Genomic DNA, 22917 nt, shown 5'->3' on the forward strand with positions numbered 1-22917 from the left:
GAGGAAACAAAAAACAAACATTTGTGTGTGTGTGTGTGTGTGTGTAAAGAGGTCTTCGGGTTATCATACTGGATTGGGCCTCAACATAGTGCTTGATCCTGGAAATTCAAAACGAGCTTATAGTGACTGGGCCGGGCCACAAGTCTCAAAATATGGACCGGATGTTGCACTAAGATAATCATATTAGGCTCAACCTGACCCGTGTGCTTTTTTATTCAGTTTCCCTAATCACTTTAATAATGTTGAAATGCTTCTTTATAGGGCCAGATTAATCCAGTAAAATTGGATCAAACTAAAAGAAACTGGTAGCAGATTAATTTCCCCACAGCTTGTAAGCATTTTAGAAGTTTTAATGTACCAAAAAAGAGTTTCAAGAAGCGAAAAGCACGTTCTTGTGAAGACTCTACATAAGACATTTGGCATAGTATGATCTTGATTTTTTGTATTTTAATATTAAGCGAATACACAAATCTCATAGATGAGAGTGGATAAAAAATCAACAAACACGAAGCAATCTTAATGCTAAGACTCAAATACATCTCAACCAATATCATAATATTGTACATGCATCTTGTTTTCTTTCTTCAATCTTCTTGTCATTGGCCAATGCGCTCTCTTTTTCAGGAACAAATCGTAGAATATTTTCTATTCTTAACTAAGTAAATGACAGGCAACATCCCTTTTTGTACTATCTCTCACCTCAAACTTCCACCATCAAATCCTTGCTGTTAACTTCATAAAGGATTATTATAATGTATGTATAGAGAATCCAATTCATATTTCACTGTGACGAATATCTTCTTTAACTGGTTCTGCAATCTTGTCATCGGAATTAAGGCAATCTGCAGAAGGATGAACCACCCCACATCCAAAGCCTTGAGCAGAATGACAGTATGTCTCCACTGTGCCATCCTCTTTCTCCAAGTCAACGTTGCTGAGCACTAAGCTGCTACATGGAACCGTGTCGCTGCAGTCAAATTTAATGGCCTTCGCGCTCTTTGTTGTCCCACTGATGTTCTGATATATGATCTCGCTTATGTTCACAGCTGATTCCTGTCAAAAATCAATTTTACAAGAATTAGTAACATTACAACTTTTTTTTGGGCCTGAACATTACTTGTTTTAACCAATGTCTAAACAGACGTTGGGTACATTGGATGTCTGGAGCATTTAAGATACCTGTGTTTGGCATACTGGAAAACAAAATATGAGGTGCCATTTAAGATATGCAAAGAATTAGGACGATACCATTATGGGTGATTTATCATGCCAACCAAAATTTATAGGGAATCTGACTTCACTTTTGAGTTTGTTAACTTTTCATCAAAATACTTGTCATATCCTTTCTATGATAACTGAAGGTTGAAAACTTGGGATGATAAATTTAACAATCTTGGACCCCTTGATGATATCTTACACCTTGGTATTCAAGATAGCAGAGTATAAGATGGCAATATACCATATTGTGATGGGTTACACTAGACTGACAAAGTACATAGTAACCTGATGAGACAGAATACTTGAGGACTATTCATATTTACCTGGATTTGACAAGTCGTTGGAGAGTCACAGTAGAACTGATCTATAATTATGGGGTTTGATACGTTATCCATCCTCACATTCTGAAATCGTACCCCACGAACATAACCAGAACCTCCCTGTATGATGCCAGAATACGACAGAAAGCTGTCCTAGTTATTCTCAAAAACACCAATTTACACTATATCTTTTTTTTACATGTAATTTAGAAGTAAGTATCAATTTCTGAATGAACTATGGAAGATCTTTGTGCACTATAAAAGTAGGGGACCATTCACATTTATTACACTATTTTTTTCCCCAACACGAGAAAGAACTATGAGACTTTCTTTCTGAGAAGACAAATATCCTTAATAATTTAGAGATTCTGAGATTCATATCTTCCCCCTTTCCCCACCTTGCGTTAATCCTAGCAATTAGTTTTTACTGACATCTGATGTTATAGCAGATTATTCCCAAATAATTTTATGAAAATTGAGAAATTTACCTGCCAAGTTTTAATCCTGACACCATTGGTAGTTTCCTTAAGAACTGCTGTATCCAGAATCACCTTAGTGACTATGCCAGCGGAGTTGTCCTTCCCAAGGCTTCCAATGCTGAAAGCATGGTGTTCAGAGAAGAGAAAGAAACCAGGGATTAATGACTTTTGCTAAGGGACCAAGTTATTTGTCAAGCAGTTAATAATATATATCTATAATTCCTTATATATATAAAGTTATATTAATATATAATATAAAATATATAAGAAGTCACGCTATTCATAAATCAACAAAAGGACGGCTCCCCTAGACTTTGCAAAGTATGAGCCCACAATCTAATTTTGAATTAGGTTTATGGCGGGAGGAAGAAAGGGGAAGAGAAATTAAGATTGAATGTTACCTAATTCCATGTCCTGGTCCACAATAGATCCTCTTCATTTTAATATTAGAGCTAGCATTGACAATTGACACACAATCATCCCCTGAATAAAACACAAAATCATCACGAGAACAAGTGGCTGGTGCATTTTTCTCCATAAATATCAAATTCTCGATATTCTGGAGCACACCGCTTTTATGTAGAAACAATGCAATCAAAGCACTATTTGCAGTTAACCTATGCACACTCGTGTTTTATTTCCTTCAGTGTTATTGTTTCGTGTCTCTTCTGTCGTGTGTAGGTGTTGTGTAAGTTATCTTAAAGAGTTTTACGTCACAATCTATCACTCTGCAATTTTTATATTCTGTTTTAAGTTGAGCGCAGAATTTTTTTTTAACAAGAACCTGTTCCAATTCTGCTGTTTTGGAGCACAACATTTGTTGATTCACTTATGTGAATTCCATCAGTGTTGGGGCTGTCTCCTGGTGCAGACACTTTCACACCATTAATTCGAACCGCATCACATCGGGATATGACAAAATTCATTTGCTGGCTATTCTGGATAGTTAGCCCTCTCACCCTTATAGCTGAGCTAGAATCAATGGTTAATGCCTGCAAAAACCTCTCAAGTAAAATTTTACTACGTAATTATCATTACATTTTCGGCAAATTTTTCTACTAGAAAAAACTAAAATATAGCAGAGGCTAAGGTTTAAGAAAATGGTCCTTACTGTTGGGGCAACTTTGCAGGGCTGCAAAAAAGAATGGAAGGAAACACAAAAGAGAAGTTATTACGTTCGGTTGAAGATTTGAATAAATCGACAAGACGAGCAAGGTCTAGCTCTGAAATGTTACATTTGACTTGTTTTTCTTGCAAGATGCTGCCCACCATTTACTTCCTGAGCCATCAATAACTCCATGTCCCTGAAAAACAGCTTTATCTAACTTGGAAAAATCAAGCCAAGTCCGTGGAAAATTTGGATCCCAGTTCTTTGGCTCATCCGGTGCTATAATTGTTCCATCAATCTAGAAATGGTAATATTATGTCAATAAGCATATCAACACAAATCTTGTAGATAAATCTGACAGTAATAAATCAGAACAACTGTAAGTACAATCACCTGGATAATTAGCTTGTCTGCACAAGGACCTTTGAATCTCGTTGCATTAATGAGGTAACGGCGTCCTTGAGGAACTAAGAAAACAGATTTTGGAGTAGAGCATGCTACATCCCACGCTTTTTTGAAAGCCTATTAATCACAACATTAGAAAAGAGAGAGAATAAAATAGTATGACTTGTTAGTAATTAACGATGCACGAACCACATTGCTAGTACTGAGAAGAAAAAAATATCTGACCATGTTTGATAATGGATTTAAGTGCAGAGTTCATGTGAAGAAAAAGAACGGAGTATGGGTATTTAGTTTTACTATTAGTCTATTACAGGTACAACTCAAAAACACCACCCAAAAGGGGGTAAAAAATTCCTGACCTGGGTATCATCAGATTCTCCATTTCCAACAGCACCAAAGCTATCTACATTCACAAGAACTTTGGCACCACGTTCGCTATTCCATGAAGGGATCTCAGAAAGCTCGACCTCATTTTCTTCTTCTTCTACGTCCAGACTTCCAAGTTCTTCTAGCATGCCTATTTTGTCACATAACACACTTCCTGCAACTCCATGAGCCACTATCAGCAAACCAAGTAAAAAAACAAGGAAGAATTTATCCATATTTTGACTTTGTTGGCAGTATTGCACGGATTGGCTGATATGATTAACTTCAATGACTACTTTGGTTATAATTTATACGTGCAGATTATCTCTAGAAATGAAGGATTTGAAGGGCTTTATGGCTTGACTTGAAAGTGGATGAAGGTGTTCAATTTTCCACATGCCCACACTTAAAGTACAAGGGAAATTGTTTGAAGTATTTTGCTTTACTCATCAACCAATCATAAAACTCACCAGTGACAGCATACGGTTGGGCTTTTCCTTCCCTTTACCCCTTTGAAAGAGAAATGATATTAGTAACATGTAATCTGCGAGACATTTTTATATTTCCTTAGCTAATTAAAAATGCAGAAGTGTGTCATGGCCATACATATAGGGGAAAAGAAAAAATTTCCTATTTCAAGAAGACGATCACAGTTAGTTATACCAAACAGGGTATGAAAATGCCGACCTCATTTTCTTGGCATGCCTACCCAATACCCCACTTCAAGGGAAACCTCTTTCCCATCAGAATGCAAGATTTGATGACTCCACAAAGTAAAGAATACCTTACCATCAGTGCTTTATCTCAATCAAACTACGACCAATCTCCCATATCATCTTCCTTGCTAGAGCCACTTCTCTGATTTGCATAGATGCATCAAAATCCCCAATCTCAGAATAAAATTGTGAAGCTTGCAACCAAACCGCTGGATCATTTGGACCTAGCTCCGCTATAATTTTTGCCACTCTTCTTCCAACCTCTTCATTCTTGTGGACCCTGCAACTTGTTAGTAATGAACACCACATAGAACAGTCGCCTTCTCCATGTGCCTTCTGCAGCAGCTCTTCAGCTTCATATAGCAATCCTGCGCGGCATAACAGATCCACCATACATGAAAAATGCTGGCGATCTGGGGATACCCCATGAAGCGATTTCATAAAGTTGAACACTAATCTTCCTTCATCAACGAGTCCCGAGTGGCTACACCCTACTAATGCACACAAGAAGGTAACCTTATCTGGTTTTAGGCCTTTCTCAACCATGGCTTGAAGCAATTCTAGGCCTTCTCTCCCCATCCCATTTCGGGCAAATCCATTTATCATTGATGTGAAACATATGGCATTTGGAGAACGAAGTGTTTCAAACATGCGACAAGAGAGTTCCACATGCCCGAATCTTGAATATGCATCGATTACAGAACAGGCAACGGCAATGTCTTCCTCAAATCCACATTTTAATGCGAAACAATGCAGCACCTGACAGCTACTAAAGTTTGGTGAAGCAGATGATGACAATGCTTTTAGTGTAGTGGAGAAAGTTATTTCATCTGGTTTAATGCCTTCATCCAACATTAAACCAAACAACTGCACTGCATCTTCTGTGGCATTACATTGAGACAAAGATGTCATTAATGAATTGCAACATTGTAAAGTTTTCTCAGGAAGGCACTCAAATATGGCTATCGAACTATCAATGTCACTGCATTTCCCGTACATATCAATCAAAGAAGATTGGACATGAACGCTTTGTGTATCAAAACCCAGTTTTAGAACATAACAGTGAATCTGTTTCCCCAGATTAATATTTTTTATCCTACTTGAGAAATTCAGAAACCCCACTAATGAACGGATGGATGGTCTCTGCCCCCATAGTTGCATAGTTGTGAATAATTCCAGAGCATCACATAATAAATTGTTGTCTACATAAACAGAAACTAATGAGTTCCATGAAATAACATCCTCAATCGGAATAGCTTCAAAAGATTTCCTCGCGTCAACTAAGCACCCACAAGCAGAGTAAAAATCCACCAAAGCGTTAGCAACGTAAATGTTCGATTCCCCCAGGCCGAGCTTCAGAATGCGACTTTGAATCTTCTTCCCTTCATATAACAATCTCAAATTACTGCATCCCCTAAGTAGATAACAAAATGTAAGCCCATTGGGCTCAACACCTTCCGATTCCATCTGGATTTGAAATCCAAGCACCACTTCTTCTTCCATTCGACCCAGCTCAGATAACCCACGCAATACTATATTCCATACCGCCAAATCTCGGTGAGGCAACTCATCAAACACTTTCATTGCGACCCTACTAAGTCCCATACGCATGTAAAAATCAATGATGGCACCAATAACGAACACGTTCAAATCGAATCCAAGCTTAATCACCCTACAATGCACCTGAACACCTTCTATATAAAACCCAGCATCGCTACAAACTCCTATCACGGAGGAGAACGTCGAAGCGCTCTCTCTCATTCCAACTAAGCCCATTTCAGCGTAGAGATGAAGAGCCTGACTCGAGAGCCGGTACCTACTCTGCCCGGAAATCAACAAGTTGTAGGTAACAACATCACGTACTGGCATGTTATTGAACACTGCAATGGCTTTGTATAGATTCTTCGATACGATCAGATGATCGATTTCACGATTCTTCATATAAATATAGCCACTACTAGTATTATCACCGGATAGCAAACAGTTGTTTGAAGCCGTGGGTCTATAATTCGCGAATTTGGATGTTATGACTCTGGCGAAGCACAAGACTTTAGCCTTTTGCATTTTGCATGACTCATTAGAACTCTTTACTAGACAATGAACACTCGGGTCTCAAACATCCTTAATACTTATCGCTACTCGGAAACAAATTTGCAAGGCAGGGAACTTCATAGTAGCCACTATTCAACACAAGTGCCCAGTTCCACTATCAACTTCAACGCTGGCAGCTAGTAAGTGGTGACAAGAATTGCTTCATGATTAGAAAAAACAATATGCAATATCAAATTAAAACGAGTATAAAATTGATATTCAATATGCAATGTATCTAGTCCGAGTTGGTTTCGAAATGACTTGTATAATAAAACTTTTCATTTATAAATGTGCAAAGAAAAAAAAGACTCAGTTGGGAAAAAAAAAACAAGAAAAATAGTTTTCAAAGAATATTATTCATTATTGGGTTTCGAAAGACTTTCAATTTACAATCAAATGCATAATTCACCAGTAATTTACTCAGAAGATTGCATGATTTACTCAACAAACGCTTGAAAAGAAGATTCATCCATTGCCATGCTTGGAAGATACATGCTCAGCTTCCTTTTTTAGCAGCCAAGGGTTATAGAGCTTGACTTCTTCCTTCAAATATAAGAAATAATCCACCGCCCCACTTAGTGCAAGAGACTCGAATGGTGGTGGTGGAATCACAACCTATAAGTTTCAAATCCATACTTGTGTTTGGAGAAACTTGGCTATATTACAGCTTGTTATAATCTGACGTGAAATTGATGTATTTGGATTTTAAATGTTTAAATTTCACATTTGAAATCTTTTATTAAATGTATTTAAAATCTTTTATTTGAGTAGTTTTTAAAATTTCAAAGGAAAAAAAAGAGAGAGAGATCAATTGAGATTCAAAATGAAAATAAAAAATATAAAATGATAAGTTTATTTTTGTTTTCTAATTAATAAGAGGTGAGAAAAGATATATGAATGATAAAAATATTAATAGTAAATTTTAATCAAATCCAAATTAATAAATTTTTATATATTTAAATAAGAGATTTGATTCAAATTTAAATTTTTATTCAAATACATTATCAAGATAGTTCGTAATTTATCAAAAATATACTCTCTCTGTTAAAAAATATAAGGCATTTTTTAAAAATTTAGATATTAAAAATAAGGCATTTTTAGTCTTTCGAGGTATAATTGTTATTTTTTTTTAAGTATCCTTATTAATAGTGACTTTATATTTATTACAGGGTATTTAATAAAGGTAAATATAAAAATATAGGATTAGTTTGAAAGTAAAAAATTACTTTATTAGGGGTACATTCAGTTAAAAATATCTTATATTTTTAACAGAGGGATTATAACACGTAGATCCTTGTGAAGAAACGTTTTCTAATTTCCAATTCATGTACGATTCTACAACGCAAGACATAAAATGTCACTGTCCTTCAGAGTGGTTAGAAGTTCAATCATTTATTTTAGAGCTAGTAATTTGAACTAAATTCGATGAACCAACTTGAACATATTCAAAAAAATTTAGGTCCAGACCTAACAAAATATTTTTAAATATTCAAATAGGCTCAAAAAAATTTGAGCTAAGCCTGATAAAAAATAATAATATTTTTTAAAAATATATAAAAATATAATAAATATTAATTAATTTTTTTATTTTTATATCATCTTATATTAAAATATCATATATTTAATTTCATTACTATAGTTATTTTAAAAAAATTAAAAATATTTATACTTTCAAATTTTTATTATTTTTAATTAATAAAATATCTTAAAATAATATTTAAAATATATTTTAATATTTATTTTTATATTTGAAGACCCACTTAATTTTTAAAAAATTTTGAGTCCTATATATCATTTGAGTATAAAAAAAAGTATATTTTATATTTTTTATAAAATAAAAAAGTAATTCTAATTAAAAATTAAATTAATAATAATTTTAAAATAAAATTTGGGCGTGTATAAATTCTTAATTCTACTACTAGATAAATATAATAAATAAAACAATATCTTTAAATACTTATTTGGTTAGAGTTTATGGTAGACTTGCTTAAAAATTAAAAATAAATTAAAATAAATATTTCTCATATGTAGAAGTTAAACAATATAAAGGTTAAAGAAAAATTAGTTAAAAAAAGTATTTCACTCATAATTAAATAATTTTATTTTATATGATATAATAATGATTATTTTTCTCACGTTTTTAAAAGCAGAAGTTATAATTTAACCAAAAGTTATTGAAAATTTTGAACTAATCAAAGCAGTGATTTTAAATTAGTAGTCTAACCGTGATCAAATTGATATCAACTTGATAATAATTAAAATAATTTAATTTAATTAAAATATATAAAATATTTATATATGATCATGATAAAACTAATATTTAAATAATTAAAACATTAATTTATAAGTAAAGAAAATATTCATAAATAAATTACACATAATATGATAAAACAATAATATATTTATTTAAATATAAAGTTAATAAGTTATTATTTTTTATTTTATTATTTTAAATTTAAAATAATATTGTATGCTTACCAAAATTATTAAAAATTTTAAATTGATTCAAAAAACAAAAAAATATTTTAAAAAAGTTTCAGGTATTCGAGCCAGCCAAAATAAGTTCGAAGCTTGAAAATATTAGGGTTAAGCTTAATTATATGAGCTTTTTATATAAAATAAGATACTTTAAGCTCATTTTAAATAAGTTTGGCCTGAATTGAAATCAGATCGAATAAATCTAACCCGCTCAAATTACCGGCTTATGTTTGGCTTTTTCATCTATTGCAATGTTATGTCCAGTTTCACCTTTCTTCCTCCCGCCGTAATGGTAGTGTTTTTAAAAATGAGAACCCAGAAAAAAAATCATGAAATAACAAATTAATATTCATATCTGTCAGTCAGTTAATATTCAGCATTCATATGTTTGTTTAATATTAATATTAATATTTATATATTTATCAAAATTTCTAATAAGTCATATTTCCGGACGGTAGATGTTGAGATGGGACAAGATTTAGTTAAGCAAAAAATATCAAATTTATATAGTTTAGATTTTTAAAACCTAACCAACGTTCTTGCAAAGTACTCCTATGATCTTATGTGTTGGGCAAAAAAAAAAAAGTTTAATCCTATTTATAGATATCCATTATTTTTTATATTTATTTATACCTTTATATCTTTATTAAATGTTAGATAAAATTATTAAAAATAATTATTTTTGTTTTTATTAAAGGAAAAATTCTTATTAACCCAATGCATCATGTCATTCATAATGCATCTAATAAAAACATGGTATTACATATAAATTAATTCTAACATTAATAATAGCAAAGAGAAAAAATAATAAATTAAATAGGCATCTTATTATAAAAATAAAATTATTAAAAATAATTTTATTTAATTGAATTGATACAATTTTATTAGATTGACCACATATTACGTGGCATATTGGATCTAACCAAAATTTTCTCTTATTAGGAGTTGAAGTAGAATCTTATTAATTTTAAAATAAAGTTAATAAAATTTAAGATTTTTTTTAATTCTGATAAAATATGTTGAAATTGATGTATAAATAGAATCAAAAAAAAATAAATTGCAGCTTTTGCTAACATGATCTATTATTCATTTCTAAAGTTGATGTTATATATACACATAGCATGCCAATGCGACAAACTTTTTATCCATTTAAATAAATTACATTTAACCCCAATTTGGTTAGTTGAAGGGGAGTGAAAGAGAAGGGAAGGAAAAATTAATAAATAATGAAAATTTTTCCTCCCTTTCTTTAAAGGAATAGAGGGTTTGTCCACTTTTTTCTCTCATTTTCTCAATTATGAACAATAATTTTATTTCATCAAAGAGAAATTTTTAAATAAATTGGGTGCACCACATTATTTGTTGTAAAGGGCGTCCTAAATTAGGACTTAATCATCACACTAATCATGGTTAATTAAGAACTAATCCAAATGGATTATTCATTACGAGATTAACCTAAATGAATTCTTAACATGTATTTTTTTACAAACTATTTAATACAAAAGGATCCCAAGTCTTTAAAATATTTTAAAAACTCATATCATTTAATTAAACATATGCGGAAGCATGATAATAACTATTTTTACTTGCACAAATATTTTGGCCCATTACTATAATACAAACATCAAAACACATTCTCAAGGGCCCAAAATATCTTTCTATCCAACACAAAACCCATAGTGCAAATGGATTAAGAATATATTATCCTAATTGACAATATCATAAACTAAATACACATATCAACATAAAAGGAGAGAGGCTTACAGAAGTGATTATTATCACTTGGCTTAATGCTCCTTTCCTCTGTTCTTCTCAGATGAACTAGCTCCTGTAATATGTTTAAAGAAAGGGATGAGTACAACCACTCAGTAACCAAGGTACATCTAAGTTATACAAATGCTTGATAATTAATCATGATTGCAAGTGGCTGATAAATTAATTAAAGTGACCATTCAAACAATCACATTAATAACATGTTAATCACATTAACATTTAACTCATGTGAATAATTTAAGAATAAAGTCAAGTACAAAATTTGCACAAATAACCACATATACATTATTTGCATAATTACTACATGTTCTCATTTTTACAATTACAATCATATTCTCAACATAGCCATCAATCACTCAAATGGCATGATAATAATAATATCATGATTGATCTCTTCCTTATATCCCCCTTATTCCTTCTGACATGAAATCCGTAGGCCAACAATCGAAAGGGATCGTCCATGTGGTGAGACTACCCCAGACCTTAATCATATCATGAGGAGCTATCGGGCCAGGGTTACCTTACTCACTTATAAACACGGTTTCCCCCAAATCACACACTATGGGGTGTCATACCCAAAACTAGCTCTACCCAAAACTCCAGGTAGGGCAGTAGGGTCAAGTCCCTTAATAGGAACAATGCTACAGTACCTTACAAGGTAAGTAGCGGCTATAACCCCTGAAATTATTGGTTAATAGCTAAGTACCATATGGATTTTGTGTAATCGTTAACTCCTTCACTAAGACGAACTCCCCGTCATATGATCATATCATGAGAAAATGCATTTCAAAACTCATAATATATATATATATATATTTCAAAAATTATCCTACATGCTTATCAACTTTCATCACTGTATATAATCCACAACTTATAACCAAGAGTGTACATATAATCATCAACCATCAATCTCATTACTCACAAGTCATAAAGTCTCAATAAAGTCACATACATTACAAACAACTATTTCAAATTTATATATATATATTATATATATTCTTTTATTTCACCAACATAATTAATTAAGTAACATACAAATGCATAAAATAGATTTTCCCCCAGTTACCTCAACCTTGAGAGGTCAAAGGTTACCCCTTAAGTTACAACACTTCCAAAGCTTGAATAGTGTCAATCTACAATTGATTATATCCCAATGTGTCAATAATATATTAACACAATTTTTACTTATATTCTAACACTTAAGTATTTATTTTATTTTATTTCATTTTTTTAAGACCTTAGTCTTAGCCTCTTAAGTTTTAAAATTTAATTTTTTGTATTTGAACCTATCTACTAGATTCAATAGTCTCCTTGACAATAATTTCATTCAAATAATTTTCTAATATCAAAATTTCCCTTTTATTTCAAAAATTCGCATATAAAAATACCGAAAAATTGCAAACTTGATTTCAAGCCTAGAATCATTATTCTATAGCCATAATAATTTATTTTTTCATCTCAAATAATCATCTAAATATCAATAAATTAATTTATATTTTCAGATTTAATAAAAAAATCTACCCATAGGGATCTAGGGATAAACTCAAATGTCTCAAATTTCAATTCTATCAATAAAATAGTACTCTAGAATATTTATTACACTACTAACAACCTCAAAAACTATATTATTCAACATAAATTTATCCCTCTTCCAAATCCTAAATTTTCTACCACCACAAAATCAAAAACCAAAGAGAAAAGATGACTAAGAAAAATTTTAGAATACTTATTTAGTCTTAGAATACTTAAAATCTCATTTAAAATATCCTAATATGGAGCTTCACCTTCTAAATCAGATCTATCGCAGGTGTCGCGCTCGCCGTCTCTATTTTCGCTCTCTGTGTCGCGCAAGAAAGAATGAAGAAAAGAGAAGAGAAATGAAAAACGCAAGAGAAGTCTGGTGATTTTAAAACAAAGAGTGGGTCTCACAATTTTTTTTTATTATTTTTCCTCTTTCTTCTCCCTTCTTTTTTTTTTATTATTATATATGTTATGATTGCATGGAGAGCGCTGAAAGCACAGCCACTTCTTCTTCTTCTTCTCTCTCTTTTTTTTATACCTTTTCTTTTTTAATAATAATAATAATAATAATTTAATATTTTTTTATTAATTAATTTTTTTAATTTAAAATTATATCCTGAGTTAGATTTAATAATTATCTCCTACTAATTTGCTTACCTCTAAATATTTTTTTTTAAAATTTCTATTAACCCAAATTAACTATTAAAATTTAAATTGGAATGTTACATTTGTGATTTGTCCAATTAGAATGTTCTAAATCATCTAAATAATTTTTACATGACATTATTTTAATTAATTTTATTCTTATAATAGAATGCACAATTAATTTATTGCCTTTTCTCTCTCTGTTATTATTGATATCAAAATTAATTTATACTTATTATTATTTGAATGTTATGTTTTTATTGGATAAACCATAGATGACATGACATACTTGTTCTATTTAAAATTTTTTTATCAAATAAATTAATTTTAATTATAAATTTAATGAATGGTTATGATTGAAAGTGAAAAAAAAAAAGAGATTCTCTCTTATTTAAATCAGACAAGGAAAGTAGAGGGACTCTCATTCTCTCCTGCAACTAAACATAGGGGAAGTCCAGTTGTATAATTATTTTATTTTGATGTTATCTCCTGATCGATTTCGTGAAGGGGCTCGAAGTCAAGGTTGAGAATTTAAATCTTTAAAAAAAAAATTATTCATGCTAAAAGATTATACTATTAGATACGAAATTCTAATTATATCAAATAAAGAGTCATTGATTGCTAGAAAAATAAAAATAAAATAAATTAAAGGTTGAAATGCATTTTTGCCAATCAATTATTTATCCAGAGGTATTTGATATTCTAAACTTATATGTGGTATAATTTTTAACTTCAATATTGAAAATGATGAATTGAATAGGTTGTAAAAAAAAAATAACTTTGACACCCAAAATTTATGAAAAGAACCTATAAAATTATAAATAATTATCCTATAAAAATTAATACTAATTAAGTTTCTAAAATAATGTGATCATTTATAAGTTTTCTTTCAAAATTTATAAGTCCTCCTAAAAAAATTACAGCTAATGTAATTAACATATTCATTTATAAATAGTATATACATTAGTTAAGTTATAAATTTTTAGAGAATGTATAAATCTTAAAAGTTAACTAATAAAATTTACTCAAAAAAACTTACTCTTTTCATTCAAAAATGTAAAATATTTTTAAACGAATCTCACTCCCATAAAGTAGTTACTACTTTTTAACTAACTCTATTTTTTCATATTTACCTTTATTAAATACCCTATAATAAATATAAAATCATTATCAATAGGGGTACTTTTGAAAAAAAAGATAATGATTATACCTCAAAAGATTAAAAATGTCTTATATTTTTGAACATCTAACACCTCAAAAATATTTTATATTTTTTAATGGAAGGAGTATAAATTATGTGGGAAGATTTGTAAATAATAATAATAATAATAAATTATTACATATTAAATTGTTAAATATGATGTTATTAAAGAAAATATAAAATTTTAATTATTATTGATTTTTTGCCATCAATTATGATCCGTTAAATGTTAATTGCCCAGTAATTAGTTAAATTAGTTGGTTAAAATCACATTTTTGTCTTTATATGGGTAAGAAATAATATTTTATCTTGGTATTAATCTATAATTTTGAGGACTTTTTTTAATTGATATTAATTTATAGAATACTTATATGTAATTTTATGGATCCTTTTTTATAATTTTTAAGATTTTTTTTGTTGCAATTTTGAGTCAATTAATAATCAAAGGTGTCTTAATGTACTATTTTTACACGTTGAAGGAGAAATTACGTCGCATGTAAATTTAGCATATCAGACCCTTCTAAGAAAATAATCAAAGGATGAAAAAAATAATTTTTTAGCCCATAAATTAAAGAAATGAAAAAAAGTAAACTCTTCATTTTAATGCTACAACTTAATTGCACGTTTATCTGCATGGTTTCATCTTTACCACGAGAAAAATCCAAATATCACAAATGTGAAATCACACCCCTTCCACCAACTCCATAAATTATAATTTTCAATTTTATAAATTAAATTATCTTTTTTTTTCCATAAATATAATTGGTCAATCCATCCTTCATATTTTAATCATTTTATTTTATTTTTATCTTCATTTCATTATCATCCTTAAACGAAACCACTCTAATATGTCTAAACTTAACGTGGTGATAATTAGTGATCCATATTAAGTACTCTTTTTACTCTATTTAAAAGTCATTTATATTTCACTGAAATTAATGATAAGTAATTAAATTATTGATGTAATCTTTAAAAATATTTTCTTTCTCAGTAATTTTTTACTCTCCATTCATAAAAATGGTAAAAGATTAAAATTAAAGTGTTAATAATCCTTATTTTTACATGTGACTTTTAAAAAGCACACTCTGATTTATACAAAAAAAAACTTAAATTAAAGTGTACTTTTAGTTCTTTAACTTTACATAAGATTTTATTTTAGTCTCTTAATTTTTAAAAGTGTATTTTAATCATTTAACCCTAATATCCTTAATTTCATTACAAAATTTTTTATATTAAAATTTAAAATATTGACAAAACATTTTAAAATGTTGACTCATTAAATTTATTTTTTTAAATAACAATGATCGGTATGAAAAAAATTATTTAAAATAAAGGTGGTTAAAGATTAAAAATATACTTTATAAATAATGAGATTAAAATAAAATCTTATGTAAAATTAGAGGATCAAAAGTATACTTTAATCAACACCTTATATATTTTAAAATAATTATTTTTAATTAAATTAAAATATGTAAATATTTTATAAATTATTTATTTATGACAACCTTTTATTATTAAAATTATTAATATATTAAAACTTATTTTCTTTTATTTAATTAAATAAAAATATATTAAATATATAAGTTTAGTATTATCATTTTGGTGGCGCATGTTCGCGCTTACACGAAGCGCGTGTGGGCGAGGCCAAACGGTTACAGGTGGCGGGGTACGAGTTCGGTGTGACCGGTGCGAAGCAAGACGATGCGCTCCTCAATGTCGTTGCGCGCTTGATCGTATTCATGCACCAATGGCTAATGGTATACGCACTCTTCTTCCCCTTCCCCCTGTTGTTGCCGGCCCCTGCAGACACCTCTCTCACTCTCTCAGCCTCTGAGAACAACTAAGCAAGCAAGCCTCACTCGGCGCTGCATTTTCCGGCATGCCCTTTTCTTCACCTTCAAGAAATCCGCCCATGTTCTGCTTTAGCATTTCTACTTTCCTGCTTCTATATATTGATATATGCACACTTATATTTGATATATATCGCCTCCAAATAATACAAGATTCATAGATTTTCTTTAAATGAATTTATTAACTAACAGTCCAAGTACAATTAATCATTTAAATAAATTATTATCTTGAAATTTCAGAAGTCTTCAAGTCATTTGAGTCCGGTTTATCTTGGATTTCGAAGGTCTTCTCATTATTTTATCTTATCTAATCATTTTCCTCTTCAATGAGTCAATGAATCTCACTAATATTACATCCCAGTCTAACAGTTTGTTCTTCGTTTTTAGTTCTTTATAATTTCTACTAATATATCCTAGCAATGTATGCGTTGTAGAGTTCTGGAGCCTGTTTGGGGAGGGTAAATAGTTCTCACTGCTTACTCATGGTATGTTTTCGCCTCCAATTAGAGGATTTAGTGTCCGTGCTAGCTATCAAGATTCAGAATTAATGACCCTTCTTCATCATGATCGGCTTGTCGATATAAACCTGTGCGCATAAATTTTTCTTAGGCTGAAGCATCCAGTGTCAATGACTGGTTTTAAACACACTGCGAAAATTCCAATACTTTTTTACCTGTCATTAGGTTTAATTTTTAGATGTTTCTGGGCTAATTAGATATATTGGAAGCAACAAAAACGTTACGGAGCAATAACGTTATGGTACTTTTTGGGCGAAAAAACGAAAAAGGGGAATATTTATTCAAGCCAATGGAAAACAATATACAGCAACTGGTGTTACGGCACTTTAACTTTTAACAATGCTTTGTTGTTTATTTGATTGATAAAGAATCTAAGATTTACCTTGATTTTGGGTCTTGCTCTTCTGGTTTTTTCTCCATCAATTACCATTGACGGGAAAAATTGTTAAGGATGCAATTGATGATAGCTGGGAGAATAACATAGATTGGACCACTGATGATGAGCTTGAGGTATTTGATATGCCATCGCAAGATTCTTTGAGACTAACAAATACTAAACAAGAGAGTGTTAAATCTTCTTTGAAGGTAAATTCTGTATCCACTATTCTCGCAGTATATTCAATATTCACCGAAAAAGCTGGTTAATACTGGATTTCAATTTTGGATTTGAGAGAAAGGCTTGACAACGATAGTGATTTAACGAACTTCTATGAAAAATAACTTCAGCGTGAAGAACTAAATAAATTTTATAACATGAAACTAAGATTAAGAAAAATGAATTCTCATTCAATCATCATCATTCCCAGTCTCGTGCTATGATTTGGTACACCCTGCAATGAACTGTTTGTTCGACGTTAACTAGAGAGAAAGCTCCATGCTAAAGTTATATGAAATAAGCGGATATCCTGTTTTCGCCTTCCGTTTTGCTAATTGATTTCTTGATGCAGGAAAACACTCGTATGATAAAGAAGGACGAGACATTGTCAATGCTTGTGGATATGGGATACGCAATAGAAGAGGCTTTGATAGCTATGGATCAATGTGGTGTGTGGAAATAACTGTATTTTTTTTCTAGCTGCATGTTTACCATGCACCGCCTGCAAATCCATCATATGGTTGGTTTTATGTTTGCGGTATCTTATTAGAACATTTGGCAGGCATCAATACCCAAATGAGTGAGCTGATAGATTTTATTTGCGCTGCTCGTGTGGGAAAGGAAACTGATTCCAACTTCAACATTCGCATAAACATAAACCCAACGCCGTTGTCCATACATTCGAAAAGGTATTTTGTAGTTTGTACAATCTATTTAAATGACTATGCTTTTAGTTTTATCTTCTTTAATGTGACTCTGTCATTTAAGTAGAAATATTTTCATTTCTCAATCATGCTGTATTTTTGCTTTGTAGGCAACATACTCCTTTCACAATACAACCAACGAAGTGACACAAAACAATGGCAAATGGGAAAGCATAATATGCGGGGCAAGTGAAAAGGCTGTAGTGGTTGATGCGGAGGTGATGCATTTTCTTAACCCCAAGCGATATATATAGGATTTGATATTTGTTCACTGACAAAACTTGCCGAGTCAGTTGATTATCAGCCCTACTTCGCTATGCAGATATCTTCTATTTTTTTAGCATCCATCTAGCTGAATGATTCCTTGATGCAGGATGAAATTTCTTATATGCTTGAGAAGGATGAGACATTGTCGACGCTTGTGGATATGGGATTCACAATGGAAGAGGCTTTGATAGCTTTGGATAAGCATGGTGTGTATTATCATAGTTTCCTTTTTTTTCTTTCCTGTTTCACTTCTATATTTCTTGTTCTTCTTTTGATTCCCCACGTATCGGCTGCTGCATTAAATGATCTAGAGTAGTTTAGAAGTTCTTGAGGAAAGAACTATCTTTTTTGCCTTCTATTTTCCATGGAGAATTTACACATTTTGTGATTGATTTGAGAGTTTTGGCACGTTGCAGGCCTTGAAGCTGAAATCAGTGAACTGACAGATTTCATTTGCGCTGCTAGATTAGAAAAGGAAATTGATTCCCAGCTTCAAAATTCATGCAATGAAAAACACAATGGAGCCATTCATGCCCTTGAAAAGGTCTTATCTATAACTGTTTTAAATGACACAGAAATGTTTACCTTTTTTACTGCGAGTCGGTGATGTAGATACAAATATCCTCAAATCATGTTGTACCTTTGTTTTGCAGTCAAGATATACCTATAGTTACACAACTAAGAGAATGAAACTTGGCAATGAAAAATGGAAAAGTAGAATATGCAGGGCAAGTGAGAAGAAGGCAGCAACGATTGATAAGGAGGAGGTGATGCATCTTCCTAATCCCATGATAGGATTCAGTACACCCAATGAATTTTGTACCATTGTAGAGCGCAAGCTCCCAGAGATAGTTGATGGTCCACCCTACTTCTATTATGAGAATGTTGCTATCACTCCTAAAGGAGTTTGGAGTAAGATATCACGTTTCTTATACGAAATTGAGCCAGAATTTGTTGACTCCAAGTTCTTCTGCGCTGCAGCAAGGAAAAGAGGATATATCCATAATCTTCCCATTCACAACCGTTACCCTCTTGCTCCTTCCCAGCCACTCAATATTGCAGAAGCTTTACCTTCAACCAGCAAGTGGTGGCCTTCGTGGGACAAAAGAACAAAACTTAATTGCCTTCAAACCTGCATAGCTAGTGCCAAACTCACAGAGAGAATAAGGAAAAAGCTTGAGCAGAGCGATGGCGAGCCTCCTCAAGATGTCCAAGTGGATGTACTTCAACAATGTAAAAAATGGAACTTGGTTTGGGTGGGAAAAAACAAGTTGGCGCCTCTTGAACCTGACGAATTGGAGTTGCTGATGGGATTTCCAAGGCATCACACTAGAGGTGGTGGAATCAACAGAACAGATAGATACAAAGCGCTTGGCAATGCATTTCAGGTAGTTGATTTTGTAATCATGTAAACACTAAACTAATTATAAAAGGACAGATGGTTGTGTCAAATACACAATCTTTCCGAAAAGGTTTCTTATTGAAAACCCTACCAAAACGTACGTAGAACCAAACATGTACAGTCTACATGATAATTATTTTCCTCTGCTAACTCCTTCGACAAGCCCATTAATCAAATGCAATTGAATGGGTTTCAGGTTGATACAGTTGCCTACCATCTTTCAGTGTTGAAGGATCGTTTTCCAAATGGCATGAATGTTTTGTCCCTCTTCTCTGGCATTGGTGGTGCTGAGGTTGCTCTGCATCGGCTTGGGATTACCCTTAAAAATGTGGTATCCGTGGAGATATCTGAAGTAAATAGAAACATTATTCATAGTTGGTGGGAACAGACCAACCAAACAGGAAATCTGATTGAGTTTGAAGATGTGCAAGAAGTGAGTGCAGATAAGTTGGAGAGCTGGATGGCTTCTTTTGGTGGGTTTGACCTGGTCATTGGTGGGAGCCCCTGCAATAACCTCACAGGCGCTAACAGAGTGAGTAGAATTGGACTTGAGGGCAAGGATTCCTCGCTCTTTTATGAATACTTTCGCATTCTAGACCAACTCAAGACAATAACAAGAGCCAATGGCTCAGGTCTATAATGGCACCACGTGGTTCCACAAATCCTCTCTTGATAAGAGGTCACAAGCTCTAACCTTTGTAGTGCAAACTGCGGGTGTGTTTAAATTGTATCTTTTATATATATATATATATATATATATATTAAGACAAAGATTAAGAAACATACAGACCAGAGGTTTCTATAAGTTTGAAGGAACATTGACATGAAAACATTTTGTAGGGCAGGTTTATAGCATTCCTCTTAGACCAAGATTTTCGGTTTAAAATTGTCTCTAATCAAGGAAAAATACGGATAAGAGGTTTCTATAAGTTTGAAGGAACATTGACATGAAAACATTTTGTAGGAAAGGTATTTAGCATTTCCCTTGGACCAAGATTTTTCGTTTTGAGGACATTTTGTTTGGAACAAGACTTGGTGGTTTACATACTTATCGTCTAAATTTTCAGTTGCATTGAATAATTGTTGTGTTTTTGTTCTTCATAACAATAAATTAGAATTTAGATTTGTCGAACTTTATACCAAAATAGTTTATTGTTTTCTCTTGTATCTTTTTACCTGAATTGTCTTCTGTAGTTTTAATATCATGTTGGCATTACATATTAAAGCATGATTAAGCTGAAGCCATTTGATAGAGATTTATTTAAGCTTGTATATTGTTTAAATACTTGATGAGGGACTTAAGCATACTTCTGATAATAGTAAGTTAATAACACATCCATATTTCTCTACATATCGTGTAAATCCTGTTAACTTATTTATAATTTTTAAATTTCAAAAGTTCCTAATATCCATAAAAACATCATGAGAATAAAACTATCAATAATAGGAATCGCTACATTAGACTTTGCATTTCATCATTGCTTGGATTGATATAAACTAAAAATAGCATATGACATGGGAAGAAAGGAAAAAACAAATATGAAAAAGGGCTTGGCTCATGACACCATGAATCATACAAAGATGGTAATACAGATGTGAAACTAATAACATGTAAAAATTACATTAAAAATATTAGATTTTCCTCCGTGCACAAAGTTGATATGATATAAAGACAAGGAAAGATATTACCAAAGAATCATTGAAGATATTTTATATCAAAGAAAGGTGGTAAGATTCTGATTTTTCATTGCACTTCTTTAGTCTTTAGCTGAAAATAAATTTTTATAAAAAGTAATTGAATTATCCCTAAAGTTTAAAATAATATGTGTTTAGTCTACTTAAACAAAAAGTTATTTGAGTTTTGACAATAATCAATTCATGATTAACAACATATTCAAAATTTAACAAAATTGAAAAACTAATAACAAGTTTAATAAATAAGTGTTTATCCTGCATAACCAACAAGCTATTTAGATTTTGACAACAATTAATCCATGATTGATTACCATGCATTTAGAATTTAATAAGATTGAAAAACTAATGACACAAGTTTAATGGAATAAATGTTCAAACCTTTTGAGTTTTGACAATAATTAATTCGTTATCAATAACAATACATTCAAAATTTAACAAGATTAAAAAATTGACATCACAAATTTGATGAAACAAGCATTCACCTTGCATAAATAATAAGTTATTTAGATTTTGGCAAGAGTTAATTTGTAATTGATAACAATACATTCAGATTTTGACAAGATTGAAAAACTAACATGATGAGTTTAATGTAATAAGTGTTTACCCTGCATAGACAACAAATAATTCAGATTTTAACAATAACCAATTTGTAATTGATAACGACACATTTATACATTAACAAATAATTCATATTTAGTTGTTTCTCTTCAATTAAGAGCGGTAATTAAGTTATTTCTTGTAAAAATATATTTTCAAATAAGGATTAAGGGGATGCAATAAAAATCATAATCTTAAGGTCTTTTTTGATATAAAATATCTCCAATGATCCTCAATTGATATTTTTTCTAAAAACAAATGCTCAGAGAACTTTCAATACATAGTATTTAGTGCTATCAATTTGATTTTTTATGTAATTAGAAGTACACAAAGGAAGTCAAGTTTATATGTCATAACCTTAAAAAGCAGTAGTTTTTGGATGGCAAAAAGTAAATATACTATAATTAATGCTATAAATGAATCTAAATTTAAATATCACTCAAGTAGTAGAAAATAAGTTAGATTGTTAAAAAAATTATAATAAAAATTACATGCAAATCAATGCTTAAGCAATTTTATAATTATAAATAACCTAACAGTGTTAGTAGAGTTTCAAGTGTCAACAATCGATCAATAATGTGTGAAAAAAATTCATATGTTATTGTTTTGGTAGAGAATTGGATGATAATGATAACTAATAACATAAAGTCAAGTATCTAATCTATCTATTTATTTTTTTTAAAAAAAAGTCACTGATAATAAATATATTTATTCAATTAATATATAACATAAAATTTTGAAAATTTTAAAATCAAACCATATAGATTAAATAAAAAATTTAATGGAAAAATTTTAGTGAGGGACCCTTGACCAAATATAATGAAAAAGAAAACTCCCTAATTTCTAAAATTTCACTGTAGGACCCGATACTGAATTGAAATTAAATTTGTGATGGAAATGATAAAATTTCCTCATTTAAATAAACAACATATCATAGTAAGATGACTTGTTCGTTCCCATATTGTATG

The 22917-nt window shown here is 30.9% G+C and overlaps 3 protein-coding genes across 9 annotated transcripts; 1 reads left to right on the forward strand and 2 right to left on the reverse strand.

Moving 5' to 3' along the window:
* Positions 1 to 422: 422 nt before the first annotated feature.
* Positions 423 to 4773, reverse strand: LOC129311685 (probable polygalacturonase At1g80170). 2 transcript variants are annotated; one of them, XM_054954091.1, is made up of 11 exons: positions 4686 to 4773; positions 4367 to 4406; positions 3890 to 4071; positions 3519 to 3647; positions 3253 to 3423; positions 3129 to 3149; positions 2802 to 3009; positions 2419 to 2500; positions 2027 to 2135; positions 1542 to 1658; positions 423 to 1053 (listed from the first exon to the last, which is right to left on the reverse strand). In XM_054954091.1, the coding sequence occupies exons 3-11, from the start codon at positions 4043 to 4045 to the stop codon at positions 775 to 777; spliced, it is 1272 nt and encodes a 423-aa protein (XP_054810066.1). In that variant the 5' UTR covers positions 4046 to 4071; positions 4367 to 4406; positions 4686 to 4773; the 3' UTR covers positions 423 to 774. The 2 variants fall into 2 exon arrangements, with proteins under 2 accessions (XP_054810066.1, XP_054810065.1); XM_054954090.1 differs by lacking the exons at positions 4367 to 4406; positions 4686 to 4773 and having other exon boundaries at positions 3890 to 4298.
* LOC129311684 (putative pentatricopeptide repeat-containing protein At3g05240) lies at positions 3933 to 7182 on the reverse strand. Of its 6 annotated transcripts, none has more exons than XM_054954087.1 (3): positions 4686 to 7182; positions 4367 to 4406; positions 3972 to 4071 (listed from the first exon to the last, which is right to left on the reverse strand). In XM_054954087.1, exon 1 carries the CDS (start codon positions 6674 to 6676, stop codon positions 4688 to 4690), a length of 1989 nt encoding a protein of 662 aa, XP_054810062.1. In that variant the 5' UTR covers positions 6677 to 7182; the 3' UTR covers positions 3972 to 4071; positions 4367 to 4406; positions 4686 to 4687. The 6 variants fall into 6 exon arrangements, 4 of the variants coding, with proteins under 4 accessions (XP_054810064.1, XP_054810062.1, XP_054810063.1 ...); XM_054954088.1 differs by having other exon boundaries at positions 4028 to 4071; positions 4681 to 7182; XR_008593383.1 differs by having other exon boundaries at positions 4047 to 4071; positions 4367 to 4440.
* Positions 7183 to 15826: 8644 nt separating this feature from the next.
* On the forward strand, positions 15827 to 20717 carry LOC129310866 (DNA (cytosine-5)-methyltransferase DRM2-like). The gene is made up of 11 exons (XM_054952770.1): positions 15827 to 16078; positions 16606 to 16656; positions 17140 to 17274; positions 17637 to 17733; positions 17847 to 17973; positions 18099 to 18113; positions 18161 to 18206; positions 18362 to 18461; positions 18672 to 18799; positions 18909 to 19643; positions 19854 to 20717. Exons 1-11 carry the CDS (start codon positions 16061 to 16063, stop codon positions 20295 to 20297), a joined length of 1896 nt encoding a protein of 631 aa, XP_054808745.1. The 5' UTR covers positions 15827 to 16060; the 3' UTR covers positions 20298 to 20717.
* The last annotated feature ends 2200 nt before the right edge of the window (positions 20718 to 22917 follow it).

The sequence above is a fragment of the Prosopis cineraria genome, unplaced genomic scaffold (assembly GCF_029017545.1).
Source record: "Prosopis cineraria cultivar Desert tree isolate PC_DT_omini unplaced genomic scaffold, ASM2901754v1 PC5, whole genome shotgun sequence".
NCBI lineage: Eukaryota > Viridiplantae > Streptophyta > Magnoliopsida > Fabales > Fabaceae > Prosopis > Prosopis cineraria.

What these genes read in the sequence shown, in the direction of transcription:
- LOC129311685 (XM_054954090.1), bottom strand. Translation starts at nt 4,132, where the DNA reads ATGGATAAATTCTTCCTTGTTTTTTTACTTGGTTTGCTGATAGTGGCT. An exon ending in CCTGCAAAGTTGCCCCAACA is followed by an intron (nt 3,010 to 3,128) that starts GTAAGGACCATT and finishes AGGTTTTTGCAG; the next exon opens with GCATTAACCATTGATTCTAG. An exon ending in TCAGGATTAAAACTTGGCAG is followed by an intron (nt 1,659 to 2,026) that starts GTAAATTTCTCA and finishes GGCATCATACAG; the next exon opens with GGAGGTTCTGGTTATGTTCG.
- LOC129311684 (XM_054954089.1), bottom strand. Translation starts at nt 6,676, where the DNA reads ATGCAAAAGGCTAAAGTCTTGTGCTTCGCCAGAGTCATAACATCCAAA.
- LOC129310866 (XM_054952770.1), top strand. An exon ending in GATAGCTATGGATCAATGTG is followed by an intron (nt 17,734 to 17,846) that starts GTGTGTGGAAAT and finishes AACATTTGGCAG; the next exon opens with GCATCAATACCCAAATGAGT. An exon ending in GATAGCTTTGGATAAGCATG is followed by an intron (nt 18,462 to 18,671) that starts GTGTGTATTATC and finishes GGCACGTTGCAG; the next exon opens with GCCTTGAAGCTGAAATCAGT.